This window comes from Diabrotica virgifera, chromosome 4, assembly GCF_917563875.1.
Source record: "Diabrotica virgifera virgifera chromosome 4, PGI_DIABVI_V3a".
In the NCBI taxonomy this organism is placed as follows: domain Eukaryota; kingdom Metazoa; phylum Arthropoda; class Insecta; order Coleoptera; family Chrysomelidae; genus Diabrotica; species Diabrotica virgifera.
Genome location: NC_065446.1, coordinates 117,177,581 through 117,202,241, shown reverse-complemented (window position 1 = coordinate 117,202,241; position 24,661 = coordinate 117,177,581). Strand labels below are relative to the sequence as shown.

Here is a 24,661-nt window from a genome sequence, read left to right as displayed (position 1 = left end):
ATCCATGATCCTTAAACGATCTTCATATGAGGGACGCACCAATGAATACGGGATCCGTGTTACTCGTCGCTGTACATTTTCCAGCATATTTACATCACGCTGAAGAACCGGACACCACACTGAATTAGCAAATTCTAATATAGGTCTCACATAAGTTTTATACAATTTTGCTAAGGTTCGACTGTCACAGGACGAAAAAACTTTACTAATAAGATATACCATGCGATTGGCTTTATTACACTGTTGCAACGTTTGAGGAGTCCAGGACAATTGTGAGTCTATTAACACGCCGAGATCAGAGTGACAATCGGTCTTTTTTAAAACGGTGCCGTTAATAAAATAATTTAACCGAGGGTTATTCTTGCCGAGATGAAGAACGACACATTTTTCTATATTAAGCGGTAGCAACCAGTCAGTACACCATCGAGAAATGCTGTCCAAGTCTTTTTGCAAACACTGAGAGTTTATTTTAGGATTGTTGTACAGCTTTGTGTCATCCGCATAAACCGAAAACTTTGATGAAATGATGTATTTTAGCTCCGATGTAAATATATTAAACAGTAGTGGCCCTAAAACAGATCCTTGGGGGACTCCACTTATCACGTCATATAGGGGGCTACTTGAAGACTGTATTCTTACTGAAAATTTTCTTTCACTTAAGAAGGCTGAAATCCAGTTTAACAGTTGCCCGCGAATTCCAATCCTGTTTAATTTTTTCAAAAGCCTTTCCCTTGGAACTTTATCGAAAGCCTTGCTAAAATCTAAGTAGATAATATCAATATCCTGTCCCATATCTACTTCGGCAGTCCAGTCATTTAGGCAACATAACAAGTTGGTAACAACCGATCTTCCACTGGTAAAGCCATGTTGTTCGTTCGGGATTATTTGATGCTGGTTCAAAAATATGTGTAAATTATCCACAATAATTGATTCCATAACTTTGGATATAACTGGAGTGAGACTAACAGGCCTATAATTTTTGGGGTCGAGTTTATCTCCTTTCTTAAAGATTGGTTTCACCCGTGCTTCTTTCCAAATAAGTGGCAGAGTAGCAGAGTGGAATGATTGTTCCATAAGCAAATGGAGTGGATATTTAAGAGCATTTGCACATGATTTCAAGAAAGTAGGAGAAAGATTATCTGGTCCTGGAGATTTGTTGGTGTCAAGTTCTTTAAGTTTTTTAAAAATATCATCAGGAGAAAATTCTACTGAGGTAATAGAACTATGATTTACGGGTTCATAATGTAAGTCTGGGAGCGGGCCATCAGGTTCTAAAGTAAAAGATCCGTAAAAGCTCCTAGCAAAAGTTGTAGCCACTTTCAAATCATCATTTGTAATATCACCTGAGTCTGTTTTTAATTGAGGAACAGAAACTTTTGTGTTTATGGAAGTTCTAATATACTTATAAAACTTCTTTGGATTATTGCTGTCTATAATATTTTTTTCATAGTTTCTCCTAGCATTGCAAATTTTTGTTTTCAATAGATTGGCAACTTTCCTATGCGTAACAAAATCATTCTCCAAACGTGATCTTTGATACTTTTGCCAAAGAGCTTTCTTTCTCTTAATCAGTCTTTGAATATCCCAATTAATCCAGGGTTTAGAAGGAAATGTAGTTATAAGTCTTGAGCTTGTATTCTTTTTTATGATGTTGCTACATTGTTCATGAAAAATATTCCAGTTTTCCTGTACATTTGGTAACGACAGGGCGGAAGCCCAGTCAACCAGTGACACATCATGATTAATACCTCTATAATCAATAAAATATCTTGATGAGTATAGTTTTTTTGGATCAGTAACAAGAATTAACTGCATTTGGAACTGAAGAATTGCATGATCGGATTTAGCAAAAGGGGGATAGTATTCTAGATTGTTTATTAAATCATTATCAGAAGTAATAATTAAATCCAAGATGGAGGGTTGCTGCCCAGAACGGAAACGAGTTGGTTCAGTAACGATTTGTTGGAGATGTGAATCTTGTACAAAATCAAGAAGAAGTCTAGATGAAGCATTTTGAGGTACAGGATGTGGCCATTTTAAATCTCTATGATTGAAGTCACCGGCAATAATTAGGTTTTTGTAAGTTGAAGCTAGAACGGATAAAAAATTAATAAGTTGAACATAATTATTATAAGCAGTATCAGGCGGTCTGTAAACACAGCAAATCGTAAAAGATAAGTGTTTATTATGAAAGAGAAGACATATTGCCTCGAAGCCAGGAATATTGGAAGGTAAAACAGTTACTGTAAATTGAGAAAAAACAGAATCTAACACATAAATGCATACTCCACCTCCAGTCGAAAGCCGGTCGTTGCGGAATATAGTATAACCTTGTACATCTATGATAGAATTAGGTATATGTGGTTTAAGCCAGGATTCTGTTATAAGCATAATAGCAGGCTTCTCTAAATCCATATAAGGAACAAATTCATTGAGTTTTGCCATTAAAGAATCAATATTAGTATAAGATATAGAGAAATTAAGAAAATTTGACTGTTTCAGTTTTTTGATGGTACAATAGAGGGGGTTCCTCTGATGAACTTTATAGTAATATCAGTCTCGCCTTTAGCCTTTCGATCATTTAGCTCCTTTCTCAACTGATCCAAATACTCCATTTGCTTAGGTGTTTTATCATCTCTAATAATAAATTTATCAAAACGGGTTCCCGTTAATGAGTTCTTGCGTTTAAGAATATCCTTTGCAATTGATGCATTGTTAAATGAAAGTTTCATTAATTTTGGTCTATTGGGTGAAGGTTTGCCAATTCTGGTTATGCTAACAGGAATATGTGGGGTTGAATTCCCACACACTACCCCCAAAATATCGGATGCTAATTCTTCATCATGCTTTTTACGTTGATCGATACTGCCTGTACTTTCTGGAGCACCAACAATAATTATATTCTGAGCTCGCACCATCCTCTCAGTTGCCTCCGAAACAACTTCTTCAAAAGTTTGTGGTGACATCTTTTGGTTTGTAATTTGTGTGCTTAGATCATCAAACTTTTTATTTAATTCTGACATTTTAGTTTCAAACTCATTTTTAAAGCCTTCAAAAAAAGATTTTAATTGATCAAGATTACCAATATTTCCTGAACAATTATTACAAAGAATCTTAACGCTTCGTGATTTATTTCTAGTCATTCTAACATCTTCGGCGGATTGCATTCCAACACACTTCAAATGAACAGTAGATCCAGTGTTGCCAATCAGCGGATAATTATCCGATTTGCGTACCTTTTTGAGAGTTGTCGTACCTTCTGCGTACCTTTAAATAAATCGGATATTTGCGGATATTTTTCAGTGTATCTACTATCATCGACTAAAACTTTCTCATCCATATATTCCCAGCACCAACAACACATTAATTTTGTTTGCTTCCACCAAAATTTTTATAAATAGCCTATACTGGATGAATGTTAGTGACATCCGATACTTTTCATCTTTTGACAAAAGGGACATGTGCCGATTCTTTTGTTTAGAATTTAAATGCACAAGTGCATCCACTTAAGGCGTACTAATCCAATTCAAATTTCAAAATCTGTCTGCCCTCGGATGTTATTTATGAGTTTTTCGATTTTAGTCTGTAAACTTATGAAAGCTAATTCACGCACGATTTAGTTTTATTTTCATTGTATGTAGTGCAGTGCTTAAGTAAACGTCTCGTCTGTTGAAATAAGTTTTGGTTTGTGAAAATACTTTTTTATAATGGATAAATGGTTAATAAAAAGTGTTAAGGTGGGTAAAAAAGTTTACTAACGTGTGGATATTGAAATATAATAATGAATTTGTTTTAGACCAAATCAAATAATGAAAAAAATATTGCTGAAAAGCAGCCGTCAACTTCATGTCATGCTTCTGAACAACAGGTAATTAGTAAAATAATTAAGACTTCACTATATAATATACGGATGTTTTATTACTAATTGGACATGTTTTAACTATATTATAATGATGAGCTTATACAGTGCGAAAGGCACTTATGGAATAAAATTATTTGTGTCCTTGTTTTAAAGAATTATAAAAAGCGCTGGGACCCGTCGATTTTAATATATAAATGTGCACTTTTTAAATATAAATTTAAATCTACAGGGTGATTGACGCAAGCCTGGCAGAGCCCATATGTTTTATTTTTATTGGAACACCCTATATATTTTTATATTTTTAAAAGCTGCTTAACAACCAATTTTAACGAAATATAATTAACAATAATACAGGGTGAAATTTTGAAATTAGAAAGTATGGAAAATACTTATGGAATAAAATTGTTTGTGTACTTATTTTAGAAAATTATTAAAAAATGCTGTGGCCCGTTAACTTTTAAATTCAAATGGGCGCTTTATAAACATAGATTTAAACATACAGGGTGCGTCACGAAAGTCTAGTATAGTCCATGATCTTTAGTTTTAATGAATCATTCAGTATATTTTTGTGTAATTAGAAGCTACATAGTAACATCAACTCAAAAAAGTGTATTATGTAGGTTCTATTTTGAATAATACAAGGTGAATTTTGCAATTTTTTAAAAAGTTCGGCAAGACATTAAATACAAAACCCAATATATATTAGTAGTTTCTAAATAAAGTAGTTTCTAAGAACATCAAATTTCTAAAAAATACAGGGTGTTTCACTAAAATGGACAAGATAATGGATTATGCTAGACTTGCGTGAATCACCCTGTATATTCAAATTTATATTTAAACAGTGCATATTTAAATTTTAAAGTTGGGGTAGGTATCCTAGGGTATTTATAATTTTTTTAAATAAGGACACAAACTACATTATTTCATAAGTGGTTCCATACATTATAATTTCAAAAATATCACCCTGTATTATTAATAATCATCATACATTATATAATTCATTGAAATCAGGTTGCTAAGCAGTTTTTAAAAATATACAGGATGTTCCATTGAAAATAAAGTTTATGGACTATGCTAGGCTTGCGTGAATCACCTTGTACATTTAAATTTGTGTTTAAAAAGCGCACAATTACATCTAAAAATCGACTGGTCTCGGCGATTTTAAAAATTTTTCTAAAAAGGGCAAAAATAATTTTATTCCATAAGTGCCTTCCTCCCTATATATTTAACTCAACTAAATAAAAGTACGACAGTCAATATAGATCGAAAACTTACGTTGTTTCGGAAAAAATCAAAAAACTTATATTTTTCTAAAATATATGTTAATTTTTGTTAATTTAAGTTAACTAATTGTTTAAAAACGACAAAAGCTGTTTTGTAGAAACGATTTTAACAATATCGGTGAATTAATATTTCTACCTTGATCAAAAATGTTTTTATTTTGTTTTTAATTATGCTGAATCCGATTCTGACGCAACAAATGGAAGATTAAAAAAGCTCAATATAACAAAATATAACAATCAACCATCATAATATATCAAATTGTATCAATGTTATACGAGATATGTTAAAAAATATGAATTTCGCTCAAAAGTAAAGTAGGTACTTTTCTAGTTCACAATATTTCAAGCAGAATGATATAATTATTGTATATTAAAACATAGTTCTTATTTAAGAACAACTAAAAATTATAGCATTATAACAATTTTCGATATTGTGAAATATTAAGGTACTTTATTCTTGAACAAAATTCATATTTTTGACGTACCTTGTAGAAAATTGATAATATTGGAAATCTGATGGTTGCATCTTAGATTTTATACCTTACAGAGTATTGTATGAAGAATAACATTTTTTCATAAAATTGATAACAAAAAAGTTTCCGATAGGTTCCAATCCAAGTTACGCAGACAGAGGTACTGTATCAGAGCTAAAAATTTTTTTTTGACATTTATTATATTTACGCTTGTGATTAAATGTATTTTGGGTAAAAACGTTCTGATGACTTTGTATAAACATTTTTTTAACTGATATTTTTCGGTGGTTTCATTACATTTTTTATCTTTCTTAATTTTCTCAAAAAGAAGTTGTTTATTTTATTTTTAAAGTAAAATAATTTAGTGCATTTTAAAAATTACATTGGATAAGCTTTAAAAAACACCTATAAAATTGTAATATATCCGTTTACACTTAGTAATATCCCAGTGGTATTTATTCTGTAAAACTACAAAGTATTCCAAATTACATTTCTTAAGACGTCGTAATGTTTCATTTAGTACGATGTTTGAAAAGTATGTTGTGCAAATTTAAGAGTTTTATAGGTAAAATCGTAATAGTACCATATATTTCTAAATCAATTTTTAAACAAAACTCTTGTAAGTCCCACTTTCCGCCCACATTGTACTTATGCCAATGTTTGTGAGAGGGATGACTTAGCGTTATAAATAAAAAGTTATAGAAGCTGTAGATTTAATTTTCGAAAAATCTTTATATAAGTTTTTTTTGTGTAAAATTTTCTAATTTTTCAATGGTCAAGTCAGTTTTTTCCAAAATTTATATTTTCGTAGGTATTTAAAAAACAACTAATTTCGCAGGTAATTTGTTTAATGAAAAATTAAGCACCCACTTTTGAAATAGAACTTTTTAATATGTTGTTTATTATACATTTCTTAATGAATCTATAAAAAGTTCTATCTTGTCTAATTTTTTCCGTAAGTAAAAACTCCTATGACTCCACTAACGGTGGAGTTTATCGGAAAAATAAAGTGGGACACATTTTTTAAGGTAAAATTAGATATTTATGTAGTTTCAGAATTTTCTATTGTTGACTGGGTCCGGGGTAGTATTAACCATATAAGTGTTGATTAAATTTAATTAAAATTAAATAAATCTGAATAAAATTAAACAAAATTAAATAAAATCAAATAAAAAATATATAATTAAAGAAAATTAAATAAAATCATTAAAATTAAATAAAATTTACATAGAATTATATAAAATGAAGTAAAATTAAATAAATTTCAATAAAATTAAATATTAAAATCAATTTTAAATGTTAAATCTTCATAATGTATTAAGCTAAGGATTATTTAGTTAAAATATGTCCAATTGTCCAATTATTGATCAAACACCCAGTATATCGAGAAATTATTTTAGCCTGAATCTAGTAATCAGCAAAATGTTACTGAAGAGCAGCCATCTACTTCTCATACTCCTAAGGGAGGAGTAATTATTAGTCAAAATGTTGACGTTGGCCGTGTTAGTAAAAAGATTAACACTTCTCAGAGTAATATTATTGTTGACACTAATGATGCCGAGCCCAATGATGCCGAGCCCAATGATGCCGAGTCCGCACCAATTGTTGACAAATTTCTATTGAGTTTGAAAAGGAAAGCTGATTTTGTAGATACACCTTCAAAAAGAATATGCAAGTTTATTCCAGCGTGGCTAACCGATAACGAGTTTCGCGGGTGGCTTAATAAATCAAATAAGCCAGATGATAAACACGGCAATGAATACGCATTTTGTAAAGTTTGTAAATCAAATTTGGTGGCTCATAAGGCTGTGTTACTTAGACATATGAGAACGGAAAAACACAAAGAGAATTTTAGTGCGGTATCCAGTAATATAAAAATAAAGGACATGTGTGTAAAACAAACCTGTGAAAATAATTTAGTTAAAAGAGCAGAACTAAAATTATGTAGTCTTTTGGCTACAAAGGACTTACCGTTCTTATTAATGGACACTGTATGTCCACTACTTAAAGATATTTTTCCAGATTCTAAGATAGCTCAACAATTAACCGTTAAAAGGACTAAAGCAACTCAAATAGTCGTTGAATGTTTGGGTGACAATTTTCTGAAAGAATTATATGAAAAGTTAAGAGTACCTGGAATGTTTTTTTCATTGATTATGGATGAAACTACAGATATATCGGTAAAAAAACAGTGTGCATTTACTGCAATATTTTTTGATGAAAATTCCAACTCATTACAAACAACATTTTTTGACATTTTAGAAAATACTGGGGGCACTGCAGTTGAATTATATTCAACTTTAAAAGACATAATATTTTCCAAAGGTATTCCTATATCTAATTTTGTTGGATTTTCGTCGGACACACCTAATGTAATGGTAGGGCCACACAATTCAGTTTTTTCCCATCTAAAACAAGAATTTCCTGATATAGTTTGTGTTAAATGCTCTTGTCACATGGCACATTTAGCAACTTCAAAGGCATGCTTGAAACTTCCCAAGCACATTGAGGACTTACTAAGAAATATAGGAAGCCATTTCAATAGAAGTGCTTGTCGAAGAGCCAAATTTCGGGAATTTCAGGAATTTTTTAAGGTTGACATTCACAAAATTCTATCACCTGCTAAGACCAGGTGGCTTTCACTAAAAGCAGTTGTGGACAGGGTTCTAGAGCAGTACGAACCATTACGTGCATATTTCAAGGAGAGTGTTTCTGAAGATCCTTCACATGTAACGGAAACTATGTTGGAAACTCTTAATCACCCTCTTACTGAAGTGTATTTAAAGTTTATGTCTTATGTTCTAGAGCTCATGACGGATTTCAATATTTTATTCCAATCCGAAAAACCACTTTTATATAGGGTTAAGCCCGAAACTGAAAATTTATTGAAGATTTTATGTTCCAATTATATGAATATTGTTCATATAAAAAAATGTGCAGAAATCCTGAGAATTGTTCACGACAATCCAGACAATTTTCTTCCATTAGAGCAAATTTATATAGGAATTTCTGCTTTCGACAGTTTGCAACATTTGCGATCGGATAAAGACACAAATTTAGAACAAGCAGACTTTGATAATTTTTTTAAATCAATATTATCCTTTTATATTGAACTAGTTGCTAATATCAAAGATCGGTTTAAATTTGAGGACCCGGTTTTTACTACCTTAGAGCTGTTAGATCCGAAGGTGGCCCAATCATTCCAAACAAAATCTTTAAAAAACATATTAGATAGGTTTCCAGTTCTAAATAACTTTGTCAATGCACAATCTTTGGATAACGAGTGGAGAAAACATGCACTCTTAGATTTTGATAGTTTAGACATTAATTCCAATACCGAGTGTGATATATACTGGTCTCAGATTTTTAAATTAAAAAATGAAGCCAACATATCTTTGTTTCCAAATTTAAAAAAAGTATTTTCATTGTTATTCGTTCTACCATTTTCAAACGCTGCGGTAGAAAGGGTTTTTAGTAATTTATTCAATATAAAAACAGATAAGAGAAATCTTTTAGATACATCTACAATTAGGGCTTTATTGGCGACAAAAGATGGTATCGGTAATACAGGCTGTGTAAAATTTACACCTTCAAAAAAAATGTTAGGATGTAACATATGGCAAAATAGTAAATGAGAATTTTGTACTTTATTAAATTATGTTTTTTGTATGTGTTGGATTACGTACTTACATGTTTAGGTTTTTAATGTTTTAATGTCCCACTGGCATATTATTTGATAAATAATGAAATGATTTAAAAGTCAGTTAAATATGATATATTTCTGTTATTAGTTAGTAACAACCAAAAAAGTTAAGTTTTCCATAAAGTGGGGGACTTTTTATTTTTTACTTTAATTTTCCATTTCCAACAATTGTTTTTTCCGATTATAGTGCTAGCTGACAACTCTGCCATGTAAGGTCATACCTACAAATTTTCCAACCAATATGGTTGATGTCATGTAATGCCAGGGGTTAATCTGGAAATATTTTTAACATCCTTTAAAATCGCATAATATAATGTAACCTTAACTGTTTAAAAACAACTCAAGGGTTTTTACCCGTATATTTTTGTGGCTTAAAGCATGTTAATCTGTGAATACACTGATGATGGAATATTGATTCCGAAAACGTTTTGTTGTGATATACCCCTTTTTAGGGATTTTAAATATACCTCTGATTTTTTAATCAACTTAAATTCCCCAAACCTAAACTAATTACCTACACAGAAATCAGTTAAAAAATTAATGCACTGCCTTAATTGTAGTTATAGTAGTTATATATATATTTTTAAACAATTTTGAATAAAAATTCTAGGAGAGTTGGTCACGGATTTCCACCATACTTCATTCGACGTATCTTGATGAGATTGCTAAATCCTTATTGGTTAATTGATGTTTATTAAGAATAAAATTGTAAAATAAAACAATTAATAATTTAATAAATAATAAATAATTTAATTTCTATTCGATAGATAATTAAGAATAATATCACCTGTCTTACAGGTTATATATGTGTCTACACTTTAACCACAGATGTACACAAAATATATGTATAACGTTACTCAGAATAAGGTAATCATTTGTAGAATACCAAATGTAAAGTTCAAAAGATTTTCCAGATTTCTCGGACATGAGATGTAGTTAAATCGGTTCTTTTTTTGTAAAGTTCTATCAAATCTAATATCTTAAACAAAACCATTTCATCAAAACATGTTATACCTAATTATATTTATGATTTTTTTGAGGAATGTAATGGTATGTACTATGCATAAAAGAACTTTCCGGCACAGAAACGTCACTTTTCTGCACACTACTGTCAGTTATTCTGTGAGAAAATGTTAAGTTTGTTTACATAAAATTGTGCAGAAAAATGCATTTGGAATATTGGTTGTAGAAAAATCTACTTACTTGAAACTAGTAATATCTAGATATCTACTAATTAACTCAAAAATCCTTCAAATTTTTTGCCTATAACAATTATATAGTCGGGCATTAACGTTGAACGCACCACGTGTATTATGGATAATAACTTTGATACCTTAATAACTACAAGACTGTCAAATACATTTCTATTGTTTTAGTTGTAATAAATCTTTAGTTGTTAAAAGAGCGTAAGCGCAAAATTTCGGACCAATAATCTTTAAACGTATTCATTTTTTTAGAATCCTGAGAAAACTAATAAGTATTTTTGAAAAATTTGAACGCAGAATTAAAGATTACATTATTACCGAGGGCTTAGAGTCCCTTAGAATAAACAAAATGTTTCTTTTGAATGAGATATTTGAAATTAAAAATCACACTCAATATTCTCTTTTCCTTTTACCCATGTAACATATTAGAATAAAAATTATAGAAGTCTTCAGGGACTTTAGGCCCTCGGTAATAATGTAATCTTTCATTCTGCGTTTAAATTTTTAAATAATACTTATTAGCTTTCTCAGGACTCGAAAAAAATAATGCATTTTAAAAGCATTGACCAGAAATTTTGCGCCTATGCTATTAATGTAGCTGTAGTTTATTTTGTATTGATTTATTTATTATTTATTTTTCCAGTACCTAGTTTTAGGTAGTTATTACGTTTTAATAAAATAATATTTAAAAGTGTTTTTTTTTAATTAAATAATTATAATAAATTAATATAACGATCCAAATAATGAAATATTTAGATTTATTTATTAATTTAGAATTTAACACTTACGATAATGCAAAGTACGAATAATATAATAATAGTAAGTAAATAATATTTACATACATGAATTAGGTAATAATCAGCTAGGATACGAGATTTTCATCTATAAACGAAAATTTTTAAACGGTGAAATAGAGAATTCAGTAGATTAAAGGGCCGGTTGTTCGAACGCTAATCAGAAATGGAATCAACTGATCATTATCAAATATTTAATTACTGTCAATGTCAACTTTGATTGGGTTGCTGAAAACATAATTGATTACAATTATGAGATTAATTGATTAATCAATCAATTATGTTAATAATTGTTACGTTAATTGATAATTAATAATTAATTAATATATTAATTATGTTAATTATCATAATGATAACTGATTGGCGTACGAACAACGGATTTTTTTATTTGATGGTTGTTAAGGCTACTAAAAGAATAACATTGGCAACATTGATTTTAATAACAGAATAATTTTTGACCTTGTGTACCTTTTCGTGACAAATCGGATGTTTTTCGAGCGATCATCGGATAATCTAGAGAAATGCGATTGGCAACACTGAGTAGATCGACATCCGTCACACATTGTTGTTGGCGTAGACCCTAAAGCTGATCGACAATTCTGGCAATCACTCATATTTAAAGCTGTTTGACCTTGGTAACGATAAACAATTATTGACTAACCTGTTTTATACGGCAGAACAGCTTCCAGATATCTTCTAATTACTCGCTTAATTTATGTTGCACAGTTTTTAATTTTTCACTAATATTACCACTATAATTAGACGATTAAATTGATGCCAATTAAACAATACAAAAATAACTATTTCCTTGCAAAAATAGCAAATAACTACGAGCGATTTTAAAAACGTTCTACACAGTACCGTGTTTGGTTATAATGTCAATTTATATGTTACTATCGCTAAATTTAACAACTCTACTAGTTTTATTTCTTTTTATTTCACAATTTGATATGTTTTCCATTTTTTGCGCTATTTTGCCGGTTATTAGCACGCTCATCACTGTATACTGGCGTTGTATTACTTTTCCTCTATAGTAAAATGCTGAGGCGATCGTCACGAAATTAGCGTCACGAAATAGTTGAAAAAGTCCATTTACGCGACGAGGGGAGTCCTTTATACAACATGTAACATTTTTCAGTTTTATTGAAATTTCTAACAACGATATTAACTAGCAGCAGCGGTTCTATGTACTTTCGAATGTATAAAAAAATGTTAAAATAAAATAAACTTTGTAAATCAATGATTGTAAAAAAATTCTACATTAAGAAAAATAATTTAACATTTAAAAATACAGAAAACAAAGTATGATGCTTCGCGCTGGTCTATAGTACCACTTTTTTAGTACTAACCAGCGTTTAAGTTTTTGTCCTAAAGTATGTACTTTCTAAAGCTTTTATTTTCAGTAGTAATATACAGATGGATCCAAATTCGCAGAGTCTACTGGATTCGCCTTTTACCATTCAAATGAAAATATACCCAAAAAATTTAAACTTTCAAATCAAAGGTCTATTATTTATACTGTTGAGCTCATCGCAATTCTTCAAGCTTTGAGGTATATTAATATCAGCAAAATATTAATAGCAAAAGTTCGGTAGACACAATAGTACAAACTAAATTTTCAAGCTCTTCATCAGTAGTGATTATAAAAAAATTTAGAAACGGTCCAGTTACTTACGATTAAAAGTAAACAAATTTCTTTGGTTTGAATTAAGGCTCATTATGGAGTTAACGGAAATGAAATAGTGGATAGACTTGCAAAGGATGCTACTACTACAGGGGAAACGATAGAAGAACCATTAATGCCAGTCACTGATCTATTACAATGGTTTAAGAAGAAACAAATGGAGCAATGGCAACAGGAATATGACACCTCTCTTATGAGGTTTCATGATTTCATGATTTTCATGATATCCAACCAAAAATTTATAGAAAACCGTGGTTTAACGATATTACAAATCGGCACTTCATTAAAACCTTAAATAGAGCAAGAAACAAACATGGTTTATATCCAGGCCACAAAAATAAACTAGGGTTGGCCACTTCTCAAAACTGCACTTGCGGGGAGTTGGGTACATTAGAGCATGTGATTTTCGATTGCGCAAACTTCCAGATGCTGAATCAACAGTTATACAAGAATCTACAAACAGTAGGAGTTACTCTCCCCACCAATTTAAATTCCATTCTATGTATACGTAATATAAATTTCTATAAAATTGTTTATGACCACTTAAAAAATATGAAAATTGATATTTAAAAAAAAATAAAAAAGAATCCATTTTTTTTTAAATATAAGAAAAAACCAAAAAATAATAATAAAAAATAAAGAAAAAAAAAGAAACAAATATTAAAAAACAATAAAAAAAGAAAGAAAAAACACAAACAAAAAAAATAACAAAGAAAGCCTAAACCTCTGAGGTATTGAATCGGGTTTAGGTCTTAGCGCTGGAAAAAATATATGTATAATATTTTAATATGCATTAGTGGTTTAATATAAGTATTTAGTAGGTAATAGTCTTTAATATAAGTATGTATTTTTAATGTAATGTATGTAATATGTATGTATATGCATTTATTAAAATATAATGTATCTCAGTTAAAATTATCAAATTGCGTCTATGAAAAAGATAATTAAAAAAAATTTGAGCTGGCCAATTGGATCAAGCCAAGATCATACATCTAAACACACACAAGTCATATAAATATGTTTTTCATTTTTAAAATGTGATAGTTGTCAAGTACTCACCACATTCACGAATTCTTGAAAAGTGATGGCATGCGTACTGGACGTCCTGAATTTTTCCAGAAGGATCTGTCTTTTCCCGGCATTAACTCGCTGACAGAACTCAGTATGTGACATCGCGTTCAAAAAGTCTGACCATGGAATCTCGCCAAAACCTTCCGGATCGTATTTGTCGAAAAATTGCCTCCATTGCTAGAACAAAGGCAATTTATAATATAAGAAGAAGAAGACGAAAACTCTCAGATACAAAGTTTACTGCAATAAAACAATTAAAAATAATTCAAATAAAATAATAAACAATATTTTAAAGCTAAGACTTTTCGTTAAAAGAAACTGCTTTCTGGTTACATCCTGAATCTACGGCTAGTGATGTAAAAAAACGTGTTTTTTTTTAATTCTAAAAAAACGAAAAAAAAAACAATAAAAAACGTGTTTTTTTTGTTTTTAATTGTTTTTTATTAGTTTCTCAACGTAATATTAACAATATCAATATTAGGAGTTGTTTGTAAGCCTAAAAATCACCCAATATTTCAATATTATATCCAAAACATCTAGAAACTCAGTGTTTGACGTTCCTTTTTAAAAAATATTGAAACATTAAACCCTTACTGCCTTTATCTATTATTTTTTTACGTCGTTGCTTTTGGGGAATCACCGAAATTTAGCAGGACGCTCGTATTCGTTGGCGCTGAGAAAACCAGGGAATTACCGATTAGCTTTTGCAGGTGTTCTGTTGTTATTTTGTGATTTACTTGCCTTGTGCCGGAAATATTTGTGTTTAGTGCTTATTTAAATAACTATATATATAATAATATTTAGTGCTAAATTTAACAAGTCTGAAATCGTTTACTGCCGAGGCTGTTGCCCTTACAAAGGCCATCCGACAAAGCCACATATTATCTGCGTGGGTAAAGGAAAAAAAAACGAATTGAAAATAAGTTGCAGTCTTAAACTCCCAGTGCCTACCAGATGGGGATCATTAGTTCTTTGTCTACAATCATTGCTTGCTAACAAACAAATAATAAAAAGGATGGCTATCAATGAAGAAGTTGAAAAGACAGTAAGCAAACACCCATCTTTAAAAAAAATGCTCTAAGCGATATATTTTGGGACCGGGTACAAGGATACATTATGCTTCTGGAACCAATTGCTAACACAATTACCTCTGTAGAAGGTGACACACCAACGATTTCAAAATGTCTGCATTTATTTAAAAAAATGGTTAACACCTCATTAGAAAATGTCACTAAAAGTCCATTGTTATCCAAAGAGGAAGCAGATACAAGGGCAATTTTTGAAAATCGGAAGAAGTTTGCTATTTATAGTGTTCATTTTGTAGCTAACCTTTTGGATCCAAAATATCGTGGCTGCGAACTTAGCTCAGATGAGATGGTAATTTTTTAGGTTATAGTGGGTTTTAGTTATATTTCTATTAATTTTTTTATTTAATGTAGACTGATGCGACAGAAGTCATATACAAGGTAGCACAGAAGATGCCAGATGTCGATGAAGCAGCCGTCTTAGCTGACGTTGTCAATTTTATTGCAAAAGAAGGACTATTCAAAAAGGCTTTTCTATGGAATGAGGACACAATTGCAGCTATCCTAGCTTCACAGTCAATCCTGCATTAGAATCTGAACCGGAACCAATGATAATATCCAATTCAGATCAGTCGGAGTCTGTCTTTGAAAGTGATGAAGAGGAAGCTTCAGAGTCTGAAGAAAATGCAGATAGCGACGGGACGGATCAGTGTTCATTTAAGGGATTCGGTTAATTAATTGAACCTTTTCAATCATTAAGACGTTGTTTTTTTTATTTGATAAATTTTTATTACTTATTTTTGCTTTGATTTTGCAAGTTAACGAATAAACTCTTCTTATTTTGTTTATACCCATGGTCTTTTTATTTAAAGGATTTATACGAAATTAATTATGAAACGAAATAATACTTATTTTGTTATAAAATTATACAGAATATTATATTTATTATATGTTTTTGTCATTAAATAAACTGTACCCACTTAAAAAATCAAAATAAAAAAAAAACGAAAAAAAACAAAAAAAACGAAGGCTTCGTTTTTTTTGCAATAAAAAACGGTTTTTTTAAAAAAAAACGGTACCGTTTTTTATTGGTTACATCACTATCTACGGCTTTAACAATTTAGCTCGGAGACGACGAATATAGAGGAAAGCAGAAAGGACAACGGTCACGTATCTAAAAGGGCCGAAAGACAGTTTCAAGTACCTGAGTAAAGATGAAAAAGGAAGAAAGGCAGTTTTTATTTTTATTTTATTCAGAGTTGGACCACCATCTCCAGATAGCTATTTCTGCCTCTCAGGCGTTATCAATGAAGCTATGCTGTCACAACTCTGAACCAAATATCAACAGACTACCTTATTTAAGGGAAATTACCGCGAATGCAATAATTCCACCTATGAGACGCAAATAAGCGACATCTCTCGTAAAACGAAGAAGACGAAAAGTCTCAGATACAAAATTTACTGCAATAAAACAATTAAAAATAATTGAAATAAAATACTTTGTGACTGCATAGCTTTATTGATAATGTCTGAGAGGCAGAAATAGCTATCTGGACAGGGCTGATTTATCCATTAGGCAATATAGGCAGTTGCCTAGGGCGGCAAATTAAGAGAGGGCGGCAAAAATTTAAGTACATCGTACATCCATCAATGGAATATAAGTGGGCATTCATTTCTAGAAAACAAATTGCATTTATATATATTATCGGTTTACAACGTTCTCCGTCTTCCGATACCCGTTCGCCATTTCTCTCTGTCCGCACATTGATCTACTTGCAGACCTCTTTCATCCATGGCTTTGCTTATTCTTGCCTGCCAACTTTTCCTCGGTTTACCTCTTCTTCTTCTAGCTTGCGGTTTCCAGTTTTGTATTTGTTTTGGGATTCTGTCTTCGTGCATTATTTGTACGTGACCAAACCATCGTAGTTGTATTTCATTGATTTCATCATTTTTTATTGTATGTGTGACCTTTATTATTTCTCGTATTCGTTCATTGGTGACATGTTCTCTTCTTGAACTTCCTGAAGCTCTTCTCCAGAAATCTATTTCGGTGACCTCTAACATTCGTTTTGCTTTTTCCTTCATAGGCCATACTTCGCAGCTGTATGTTATGATGCTTTTCACTACGGCGTTACGGCGTTTTTCAACACAAATTGCATTTTCTTAACACTATTCATTCAAAAAGGGCAGAAGTCGTAGATTTAGGAATTATTGGGCCGTCGGCAGTACCGCAAAGGCGGCGGGCGCACTGTTTTATATTTTTTTTTTGGGTTATTCCTGGTTGAAAATTTGCCAATTTCATTGAAAAATGTCGCCTTTTCGGACAGTTTTTTGCGAATACCTTAAAAATTATGCATCTAACGAAAAAAACTATATAAAACATTTTTGTAGCTTATGAAAAATCAAAGAGATTCGTTTCTTCACAAGTCTTCTAGTGATAACATAAAAAGAGATATGGTATGCGAAAAGAAATTTTTTTGTGCATGCTCAAATGGGTGTGTTCAACTTAATAACAGAGAAATGGTCGATTTTAAGAGTATAATGCTATCAATATTTTTTGTAAGTACTGCCTAAAAGACCTTTCAAACAACCGCACTGTTAAATTTCGATTACATTCAAACTAAGCGAGATATGGTGCAACAAAAAATAATGACTAATTTATTTTAAGATAAAATGCGAAGTATGTATATTTTAACCCCTCATCCACCAGATTTAAATGCATCTTTTGCTTCTACTATACCTTTTACTATAGTGTTATTTCTATAGTGTTATGAAGAAAAAGGAAGATTTTTAAGAAAATTTAAAAATTTAAAAATTTTAAATTTTAAAATTTAATTTGATCTTATTCTTTTCAAAAACCATTCATTTTAAACCCGTCCAACTTATTGAATATAGAAATAACAATATAGGAGAAGGTATTCTAGAAGAAAAACGATGCATTTAAATTCTGGTGGATGAGGGGTTAAATATACTTCTCATTTTTCCTTAAAATACATTAGTCATAAGTTTTTTTGCACCATATCTCGCTTAGTTTTAATGTAACCGACATTTAACAGTTCATGTTCGTAGCATTATACCCCTAAAATCGACAATTTTTCTGTTATTTTAAGTTGAATACACCGATTTGAGCATGCACAAAAAAATCTTTTTTCACCTACCATCTCGTTTTTTTATTAAAACTACAAGATTTATGAAAAAATGAATCTCTCTGATTTTTCATAAACTACAAAAATGTTTTATATAGTTTTTTTCGTTAGATGCACAATTTTTATGGTATTCCCAAAAAAACAGTCTCCGAAAAGTGTCATTTTTCAATGAAAATGGCAAATTTTTAACCACGAACAAATCAAAAAGTATTGAGTTTTCAAAAAAATTTATAAAACAGTTATTGCTTAGAATTAGGTTCTCTGGCCACTTCCAGTGTTAGTTTGATAAAAAAAATTCCACCCCCGAGAACGGGTGGGAACCACCCCTAAGTTAAAACCGTCATAGGATATACCGTAGACTTTGTTTCTTGAGCTATTCCCTACTTACAGTGAAAATATCAAGTAAATTGATGCAGTAGGATGGAATTCAAGAGCCAAATACCCTCCCTGACTGCACTAATAGATACCTACACTAACTACATCATTCATACATTAATGCATTCACTTAAAGGTTCATTTGGATACCACAATAAAATCACCAATAATTGACATATCTAAATATTTAAAGAAGAGTGGATTGAAAGAAATTATTAAAAATTAAGTAAACATGAAACTAATGAAATCTGACGACAAAATGTTTAAAAATTAACAACTCCCCTTTTGATTTGTATAAACATTTTGTATAAAGCTCGTTGTTAGATATTTAAAATTTTCTACGGTCGTGCTAAATTAGCCACTTTCCCGCACACACTTCGTTTCCGAAAGTTGCACTTTTCCGCACGGCTTGCGGGAAAGTAAATTTTCCCGCACGGCGTGCGGGAAAGTAGAAAAGCTTGTAATATGGCATTATAATATATCATAATAAATGCAATAAACTAATATTTAGATATTATTTAGTAATTTGTTTCAAATGTATCTTATTGTGTTCATGTTCATGTAGACTTGTAGACAATTAAGTACAATGGTTTTGAATCGTCGTCATGGAAACCAATATCGTCGTCGTGGTAACCCATTATATTGAAAGTTTGGTTTTGACAACCTTGTCAAAGAATTAATTGGTGTATTTTCACTCCTAGATAAAAATTGATATTATGACTATTTTTTGTGGCTTTTTTCCAAACGTACGGCCCTAGAAAAAATATTGTTACTAACTCATGCGGAAAGTGTCTTCCCCGCACTCGACTGCTTTCCCGAACTCCGCTATCGCGTCGTTCGGGTAAACGGCAATCTAGTGCGTGAAAGTATCACTTTTCACACTAGTTAGGAAAATAACTACTCCCTAATTTTGATATTGCTTTGCGCATTTATTTGTGCCTCCCAGTTGCCAACCAACGTGTCCGCTGAAAGGTCATTTTCGAAAATGTCAAGAATTTAAAATAGTCATGAAAATAATTTCTGATCAAGTATGACGCAAGAACGTCTTAACAATTCGTCGATTTTGTCCATAAAAAGTGACGTAACAAAGGCGATAAATTATGACGACATTATAGATGATTTTTCCAAAAAAAAATCAAGAAAGAAATCTGATGTAATCGAACTAGAATGACAATTTTTATGTATTCTTATTTAAATAAAACAATCTGCTTCTTGCAATTGGTTTTTCGCAAAAATGGTACATGCTTGAAGGGCGGCTACTAGAGAATTGCCTAGGGCGTCAATTGACATAAACGCGGCCCTGTATCTGGAGATGGTGGTCCAACTCTAAATCAAATAAAAAAACTGCCTTTCCTTCTTTTTCACCTTTACTCAGATTTTTGAGTACTTGAAACTGTCTTTGGGCCCTTTTCCTAGACGAAAAGAAAGTAGATACGTGACCGTTGTCCTTTCTGCTTTCTTCTATATTCGTCTCTGTGCTTATAAATGGTTAAAGCCGGAGATTCAGGATGTAACCAGAAAGCAGTTTCTTTTAACGGAAAAGTCTTAGATTTAAAATCTTGTTTATTATTTTATTTGAATTATTTTTAATTGTTTTATTGCAGTAAACTTTGTAGCTGAGACTTTTCGTCTTCTTCGTTTTACGAGAGCTCTCGCTGATTTGCGTCTCAAAGGTGGAATTATTGCATTCGCGGTAATTTCCCTTAAATAAGGCAGTTTGTTGATATTTGGTTCAGAGTTGTGACTGAATAGCTCCATTGATAACGCCTGAGAGGCAGAAATAGCTATCTGGAGATGGTGGTCCAACTCTGAATCAAATTAAAACCAAAACTGCCTTCCCTCTTTTTTCAATTTATAAGAACTAAACAAAGTAAATTATGTTTAATAGGGCTTTTCATCGATTGTCACTTGTTTCGAGCTTCTGTCATGTGTCACATATTAATATATCTACGTCATACGTCTTTGGTTTGTATCATTGGTATATGTGACACATGATAGAAGCTCGAAACAAAACAAATGACTGTGAATGAAAAGCCCTATAGGTTTACATTAAGAAGAAAGCGATAAAACGCAAAAGGGGTACCCCTACCCCAGTTAAGATAGGCAAAATGCCCACACTAAACCTAACCTATAAATACATTTTTTTTTTCGAAAAAGTGTACCTATACCTTTTTTTGGAGATGGCTACAGGTCTATTTTTTTATTTTGTGTATTTACGCATTTTAGGTAAAACGCTTCGCCGCGTTTTACCTGATAAACCCAAACGCCCCGTTTCAAGTTACCAAGGAACAAATTGTATCGTATGGTATGTTAAACAGTAAATGGATAAGTTCAATTAGTTACCACTATAAACAGCCCGGATTAACCGATAATAGTATAAAAGGCCCGATTTCAGGTAAAATTTATTTTAGGCTTTATTATGAGAGTACCGTCTAGTCAGTGTTAATTGCAAAAGACCAACTCTGACTACCTCGGTGGCTTATCGCTCCGGGTGGGTCTTAACAATGGGCCAGGTCAGATAAATTTAATAATATTTACGACCGCACTAATTGAACTCAAACCATTTACTGTTGAACAAACCATACATATGCAAGCGCGCGTTTAACAGCTAAACCGCAGCGAAAGCGCTGGCAAAGCGCCCCCATGTGTACAAAGCCTTAGACTGCGTGCTGCAATGCAATCTAAAACTGTTCCCTTAGTGCGACAGAGAAAATGACTGTAAACAGGGTATTCACCTCTTTCTAATCGACGGGGTTTATCGACCACGTGACTTTCCCACTGCCGCCGATTAGAAAGAGATGTATACCCTGTTTACAGTAATTTTTTTTCTCTCTGTCGTACCGGGGGAACCTTTTTAACATTTGCATATTTGCATAGTACAGTTAAAATCAGTGGCGTAGCTAGGGACCGACCCCTCCCCCCACCCGTGCTACGCCACTGGTTAAAATAATTATGACCATAAATATTAAACAAGAGAAATTAAACGTATTTTCTATTTTTAATGACAAAAAATCAAGTTCATTAACGATTAGCGGAACCGAATTCAAAATTATTTTGCCCATCATATTTGAAGGGGTCAGAAGCAAAACCGCCTAAGTAGCAAAATACACATTTTGAGAAATAAAGCATCAAAGTTTTTGCTCCTTTAAAAATGCTGGACGTTTAAAATTAAAAATTTTAAAGTATTAAACAATTCAAAATAAGTATAAAATTTTAAACATACTTCTGGAGAGAAAAATTTTTTATTTTTTTTTACTTCTTTTGACAAAAAAATGCACATAGGTTGTTTTACCTATAAGCAAAAATGACTGTATAACACATAAAAGGAACTATACAAAAGCTTAATTTTCAATTAATATTTATTTTTTCTTAAAAAAAAACACAAATTTTACTTTTTTTGTAACACTAAAGTTACTCAGAATCTGACAAAAAATCTATGTACTCGTCTATGGGGGATATGAAATCTAGCAGCTGTTGTAAATTATCACATTTTTGATACCGAACTTTTAATTTTGCTTGATCCCCAAGAGGCTCCAAAGTAACATTATTCACCGGTCGTCCAACATTCTTATTGCATTTTTCTTCGTCTTCGTCTAAAGTATTGTTTAAAGAAAATTGGTATGTTTCGTTTTTATTATATTTAAACCACTTAATGTCTCTCCATTTGATCACATGATTTTCGCTATCCTTTTTTGGATCTTTAATGAAATTGTTTAAATTTGAATGAGATACAAAATCTGTCATTTTATGAGAAACCATTTTTTTGAACACTTTTTTATTAAGTCACACCAGTGATCAGGTAGAGGAAAGGATGCAAATATGGGCTACCCATTTTATTTTTCTTTGTAAAAAAAGAATAAAAATTCTATTTTATTTCCAAAGGTATGCAAGAATACCTACATTTAGTTACTTATAACCTGCCCAAAGTGCAAATTGATTAAAAAATATACAACTGTTTTAAATGTATAAATAATGAAAAATTGTACTTTTGCGCCGTTTGAATAATGATCCTAAATATGGGTTACCCCGAAAAATGTGTCTTAAATTTGTGTGAAATGAGATAAATGCGTGACAAATATATTTTAATATCTAAAATACAAAAAATACATTCAATAACTCATAGGCTAAAACTATTTGCAAAAGTCACACACATATTCTTCTTTTTCGGGCCCAGCGCACTCGTTATGTGCCCACAAATGGAACAGAAGCACTTGACCCATATTTCACCAAGATTATCCTCTGAAAAAAGTACTTCGCAAAACATACACGTTACGTCAGCTGCGTCTTGTGGAGGCTGTGTGGAAGGAAACTCATTGTAATCGCTTTCATCATCTGCAGGCACATATTCCCCCTCATCCTCGCTACTAGAAACCGATTTCTTTTTTTGGTTCTTTGTGACTTTGGTAAGCTGCTTACGTTTTTCTTTTTTTTATTTCTTTTCCATTTCTTTTTTCTTTGCCTTTTCCTACTTCGTTTTGCTTTGCCTACATTGCTACATTATTCTAAATATGGGCCACTAGCCCATAATGAAAACAGAGGCATAGCCCATATTGTAAACACGCTTGCTTTGCACACCAAAAGAAGTTATGTCTAAAAGCAGACAATTTGAAGAAAACTCAATAGCATAATATATCAAAGACTAATAATAGAGCTTCAACGTGACACAGACTTTTTTTTTAAATTCGTGTTTATTTTTAAATACTGGAATTTATTAACTTACCCGAAAAAGTTTTGACACTCGCACCAACCGACAAACAATTATTATAAACTGGGAAATATCTACCACAGTGGTGCCATCGCTACGGTGATAGTTTAACTTCGTCAAATACCATTTGAAATAGTCAAAATGTAGAGATCTGCAACGAATAGCTATGAAACCCACCTAGCCCATATTACAAGACCAGCCCATATTTACAGCCTTTCCTCTACAAATATCTCAGGAGTTTTACTTTTCAGTTTTTCTATTAGAGCGAAACTCCGATCACACTCCATATAGGTGAGACTAGGTTTCGAAAAATTTGTGGTCAATATTTACAATATGTGTAGTGCGAAATATGTGCGTGAATAATTTGCTTTATTTTTATTCTTATTCTGACCGCCGCATGAGGCACTGTAAGCAGTCACATTTACTTGATCATTTCTTAACTAATAGATTCTTATTTTCTCTTTTTCCAAAAATCATTGTAACTTACCTGACTCAAAAACATCATCCAAATATTGTAATGACAAAATATATAATTTCTGCAAACAATAGTATCACTTAAAACACTGCTATTAGTCTACTAGTGTAGTATAACATACACTCCATAAACAAATCCAAACCGTTGAGTGAAACCCAAACAACATAAGTAATAAAAATATATTTATTTCCAGTCGCTTGTTTGGAAGTAAAACAGCCTAGGTGCACTAAGGCGATTTCTGCTCTTAACGATTGGTGAATTTCATTTTGGTTGTTTTTTCTATTTATCGAAAGATGGCGATAAAGTAGGATTAGAGCGTAGTCGATTTTACTACCTACCAAACAATATAAGATATTCAGAACGTGAAACAGCAATAAAGTCATTTTCGTGAAAATTGCACTTGGGCGGTTTTACTTCTAACCCCTTCATTTGAAACATTGTTTGTTAAAACATCTCATTTTTGTTGGTAAAAAAAGTATATTAATTCGTCTGGACTAAATTACGGTTCTGTTGATATCTTAGAAAACTTGGTATTCACACAAAGTTGCCAAACTGAATTTTGTTATATTCGGTTTAAATTTTCTAGTCTCGGAGCCTACTATCCTACTTTAGAACACTCAAACTTAAAAGCGTTACATACTAGTTAGGCAACACATATAACAACCGTGCATTGGATGGATTTTATTATATTTTGTTATAGGTAGTACGACTAATAACTCAAAATCAAATTTGACGTGTCTGAGGAGATTTTATGATTTGAAGTACATTTTATTATTCAACGTAGTTTTAATGAGCTTGTATTCTATGTACCTAAAGCATATACATTAGTATAAAGAATTAAAGAGAAAATCAGGACTCAG

General features: G+C 31.5%; 2 protein-coding genes across 2 annotated transcripts in view; one reads left to right on the top strand and one right to left on the bottom strand.

The window, feature by feature from the left end:
* Window positions 1-24,661, bottom strand: part of LOC114334179 (protein rhomboid-like) — a 451,337-nt gene that overhangs the window by 335,347 nt on the left and 91,329 nt on the right. Inside the window, exon 4 of the mRNA XM_050648374.1 lies at window positions 14,064-14,252. Within this exon, the coding sequence (XP_050504331.1) occupies window positions 14,064-14,252 (189 nt within the window). The remainder of the gene's footprint in view (window positions 1-14,063; window positions 14,253-24,661) is intronic.
* LOC114334180 (uncharacterized) lies at window positions 15,005-15,950 on the top strand. Its single transcript, XM_028284214.2, has 2 exons — window positions 15,005-15,452; window positions 15,515-15,950. Exons 1-2 carry the CDS (start codon window positions 15,192-15,194, stop codon window positions 15,689-15,691), a joined length of 438 nt encoding a protein of 145 aa, XP_028140015.2. The 5' UTR covers window positions 15,005-15,191; the 3' UTR covers window positions 15,692-15,950.

What these genes read in the sequence shown, in the direction of transcription:
- LOC114334180 (XM_028284214.2), top strand. Translation starts at nt 15,192, where the DNA reads ATGCTTCTGGAACCAATTGCTAACACAATTACCTCTGTAGAAGGTGAC. An exon ending in AACTTAGCTCAGATGAGATG is followed by an intron (nt 15,453 to 15,514) that starts GTAATTTTTTAG and finishes TATTTAATGTAG; the next exon opens with ACTGATGCGACAGAAGTCAT.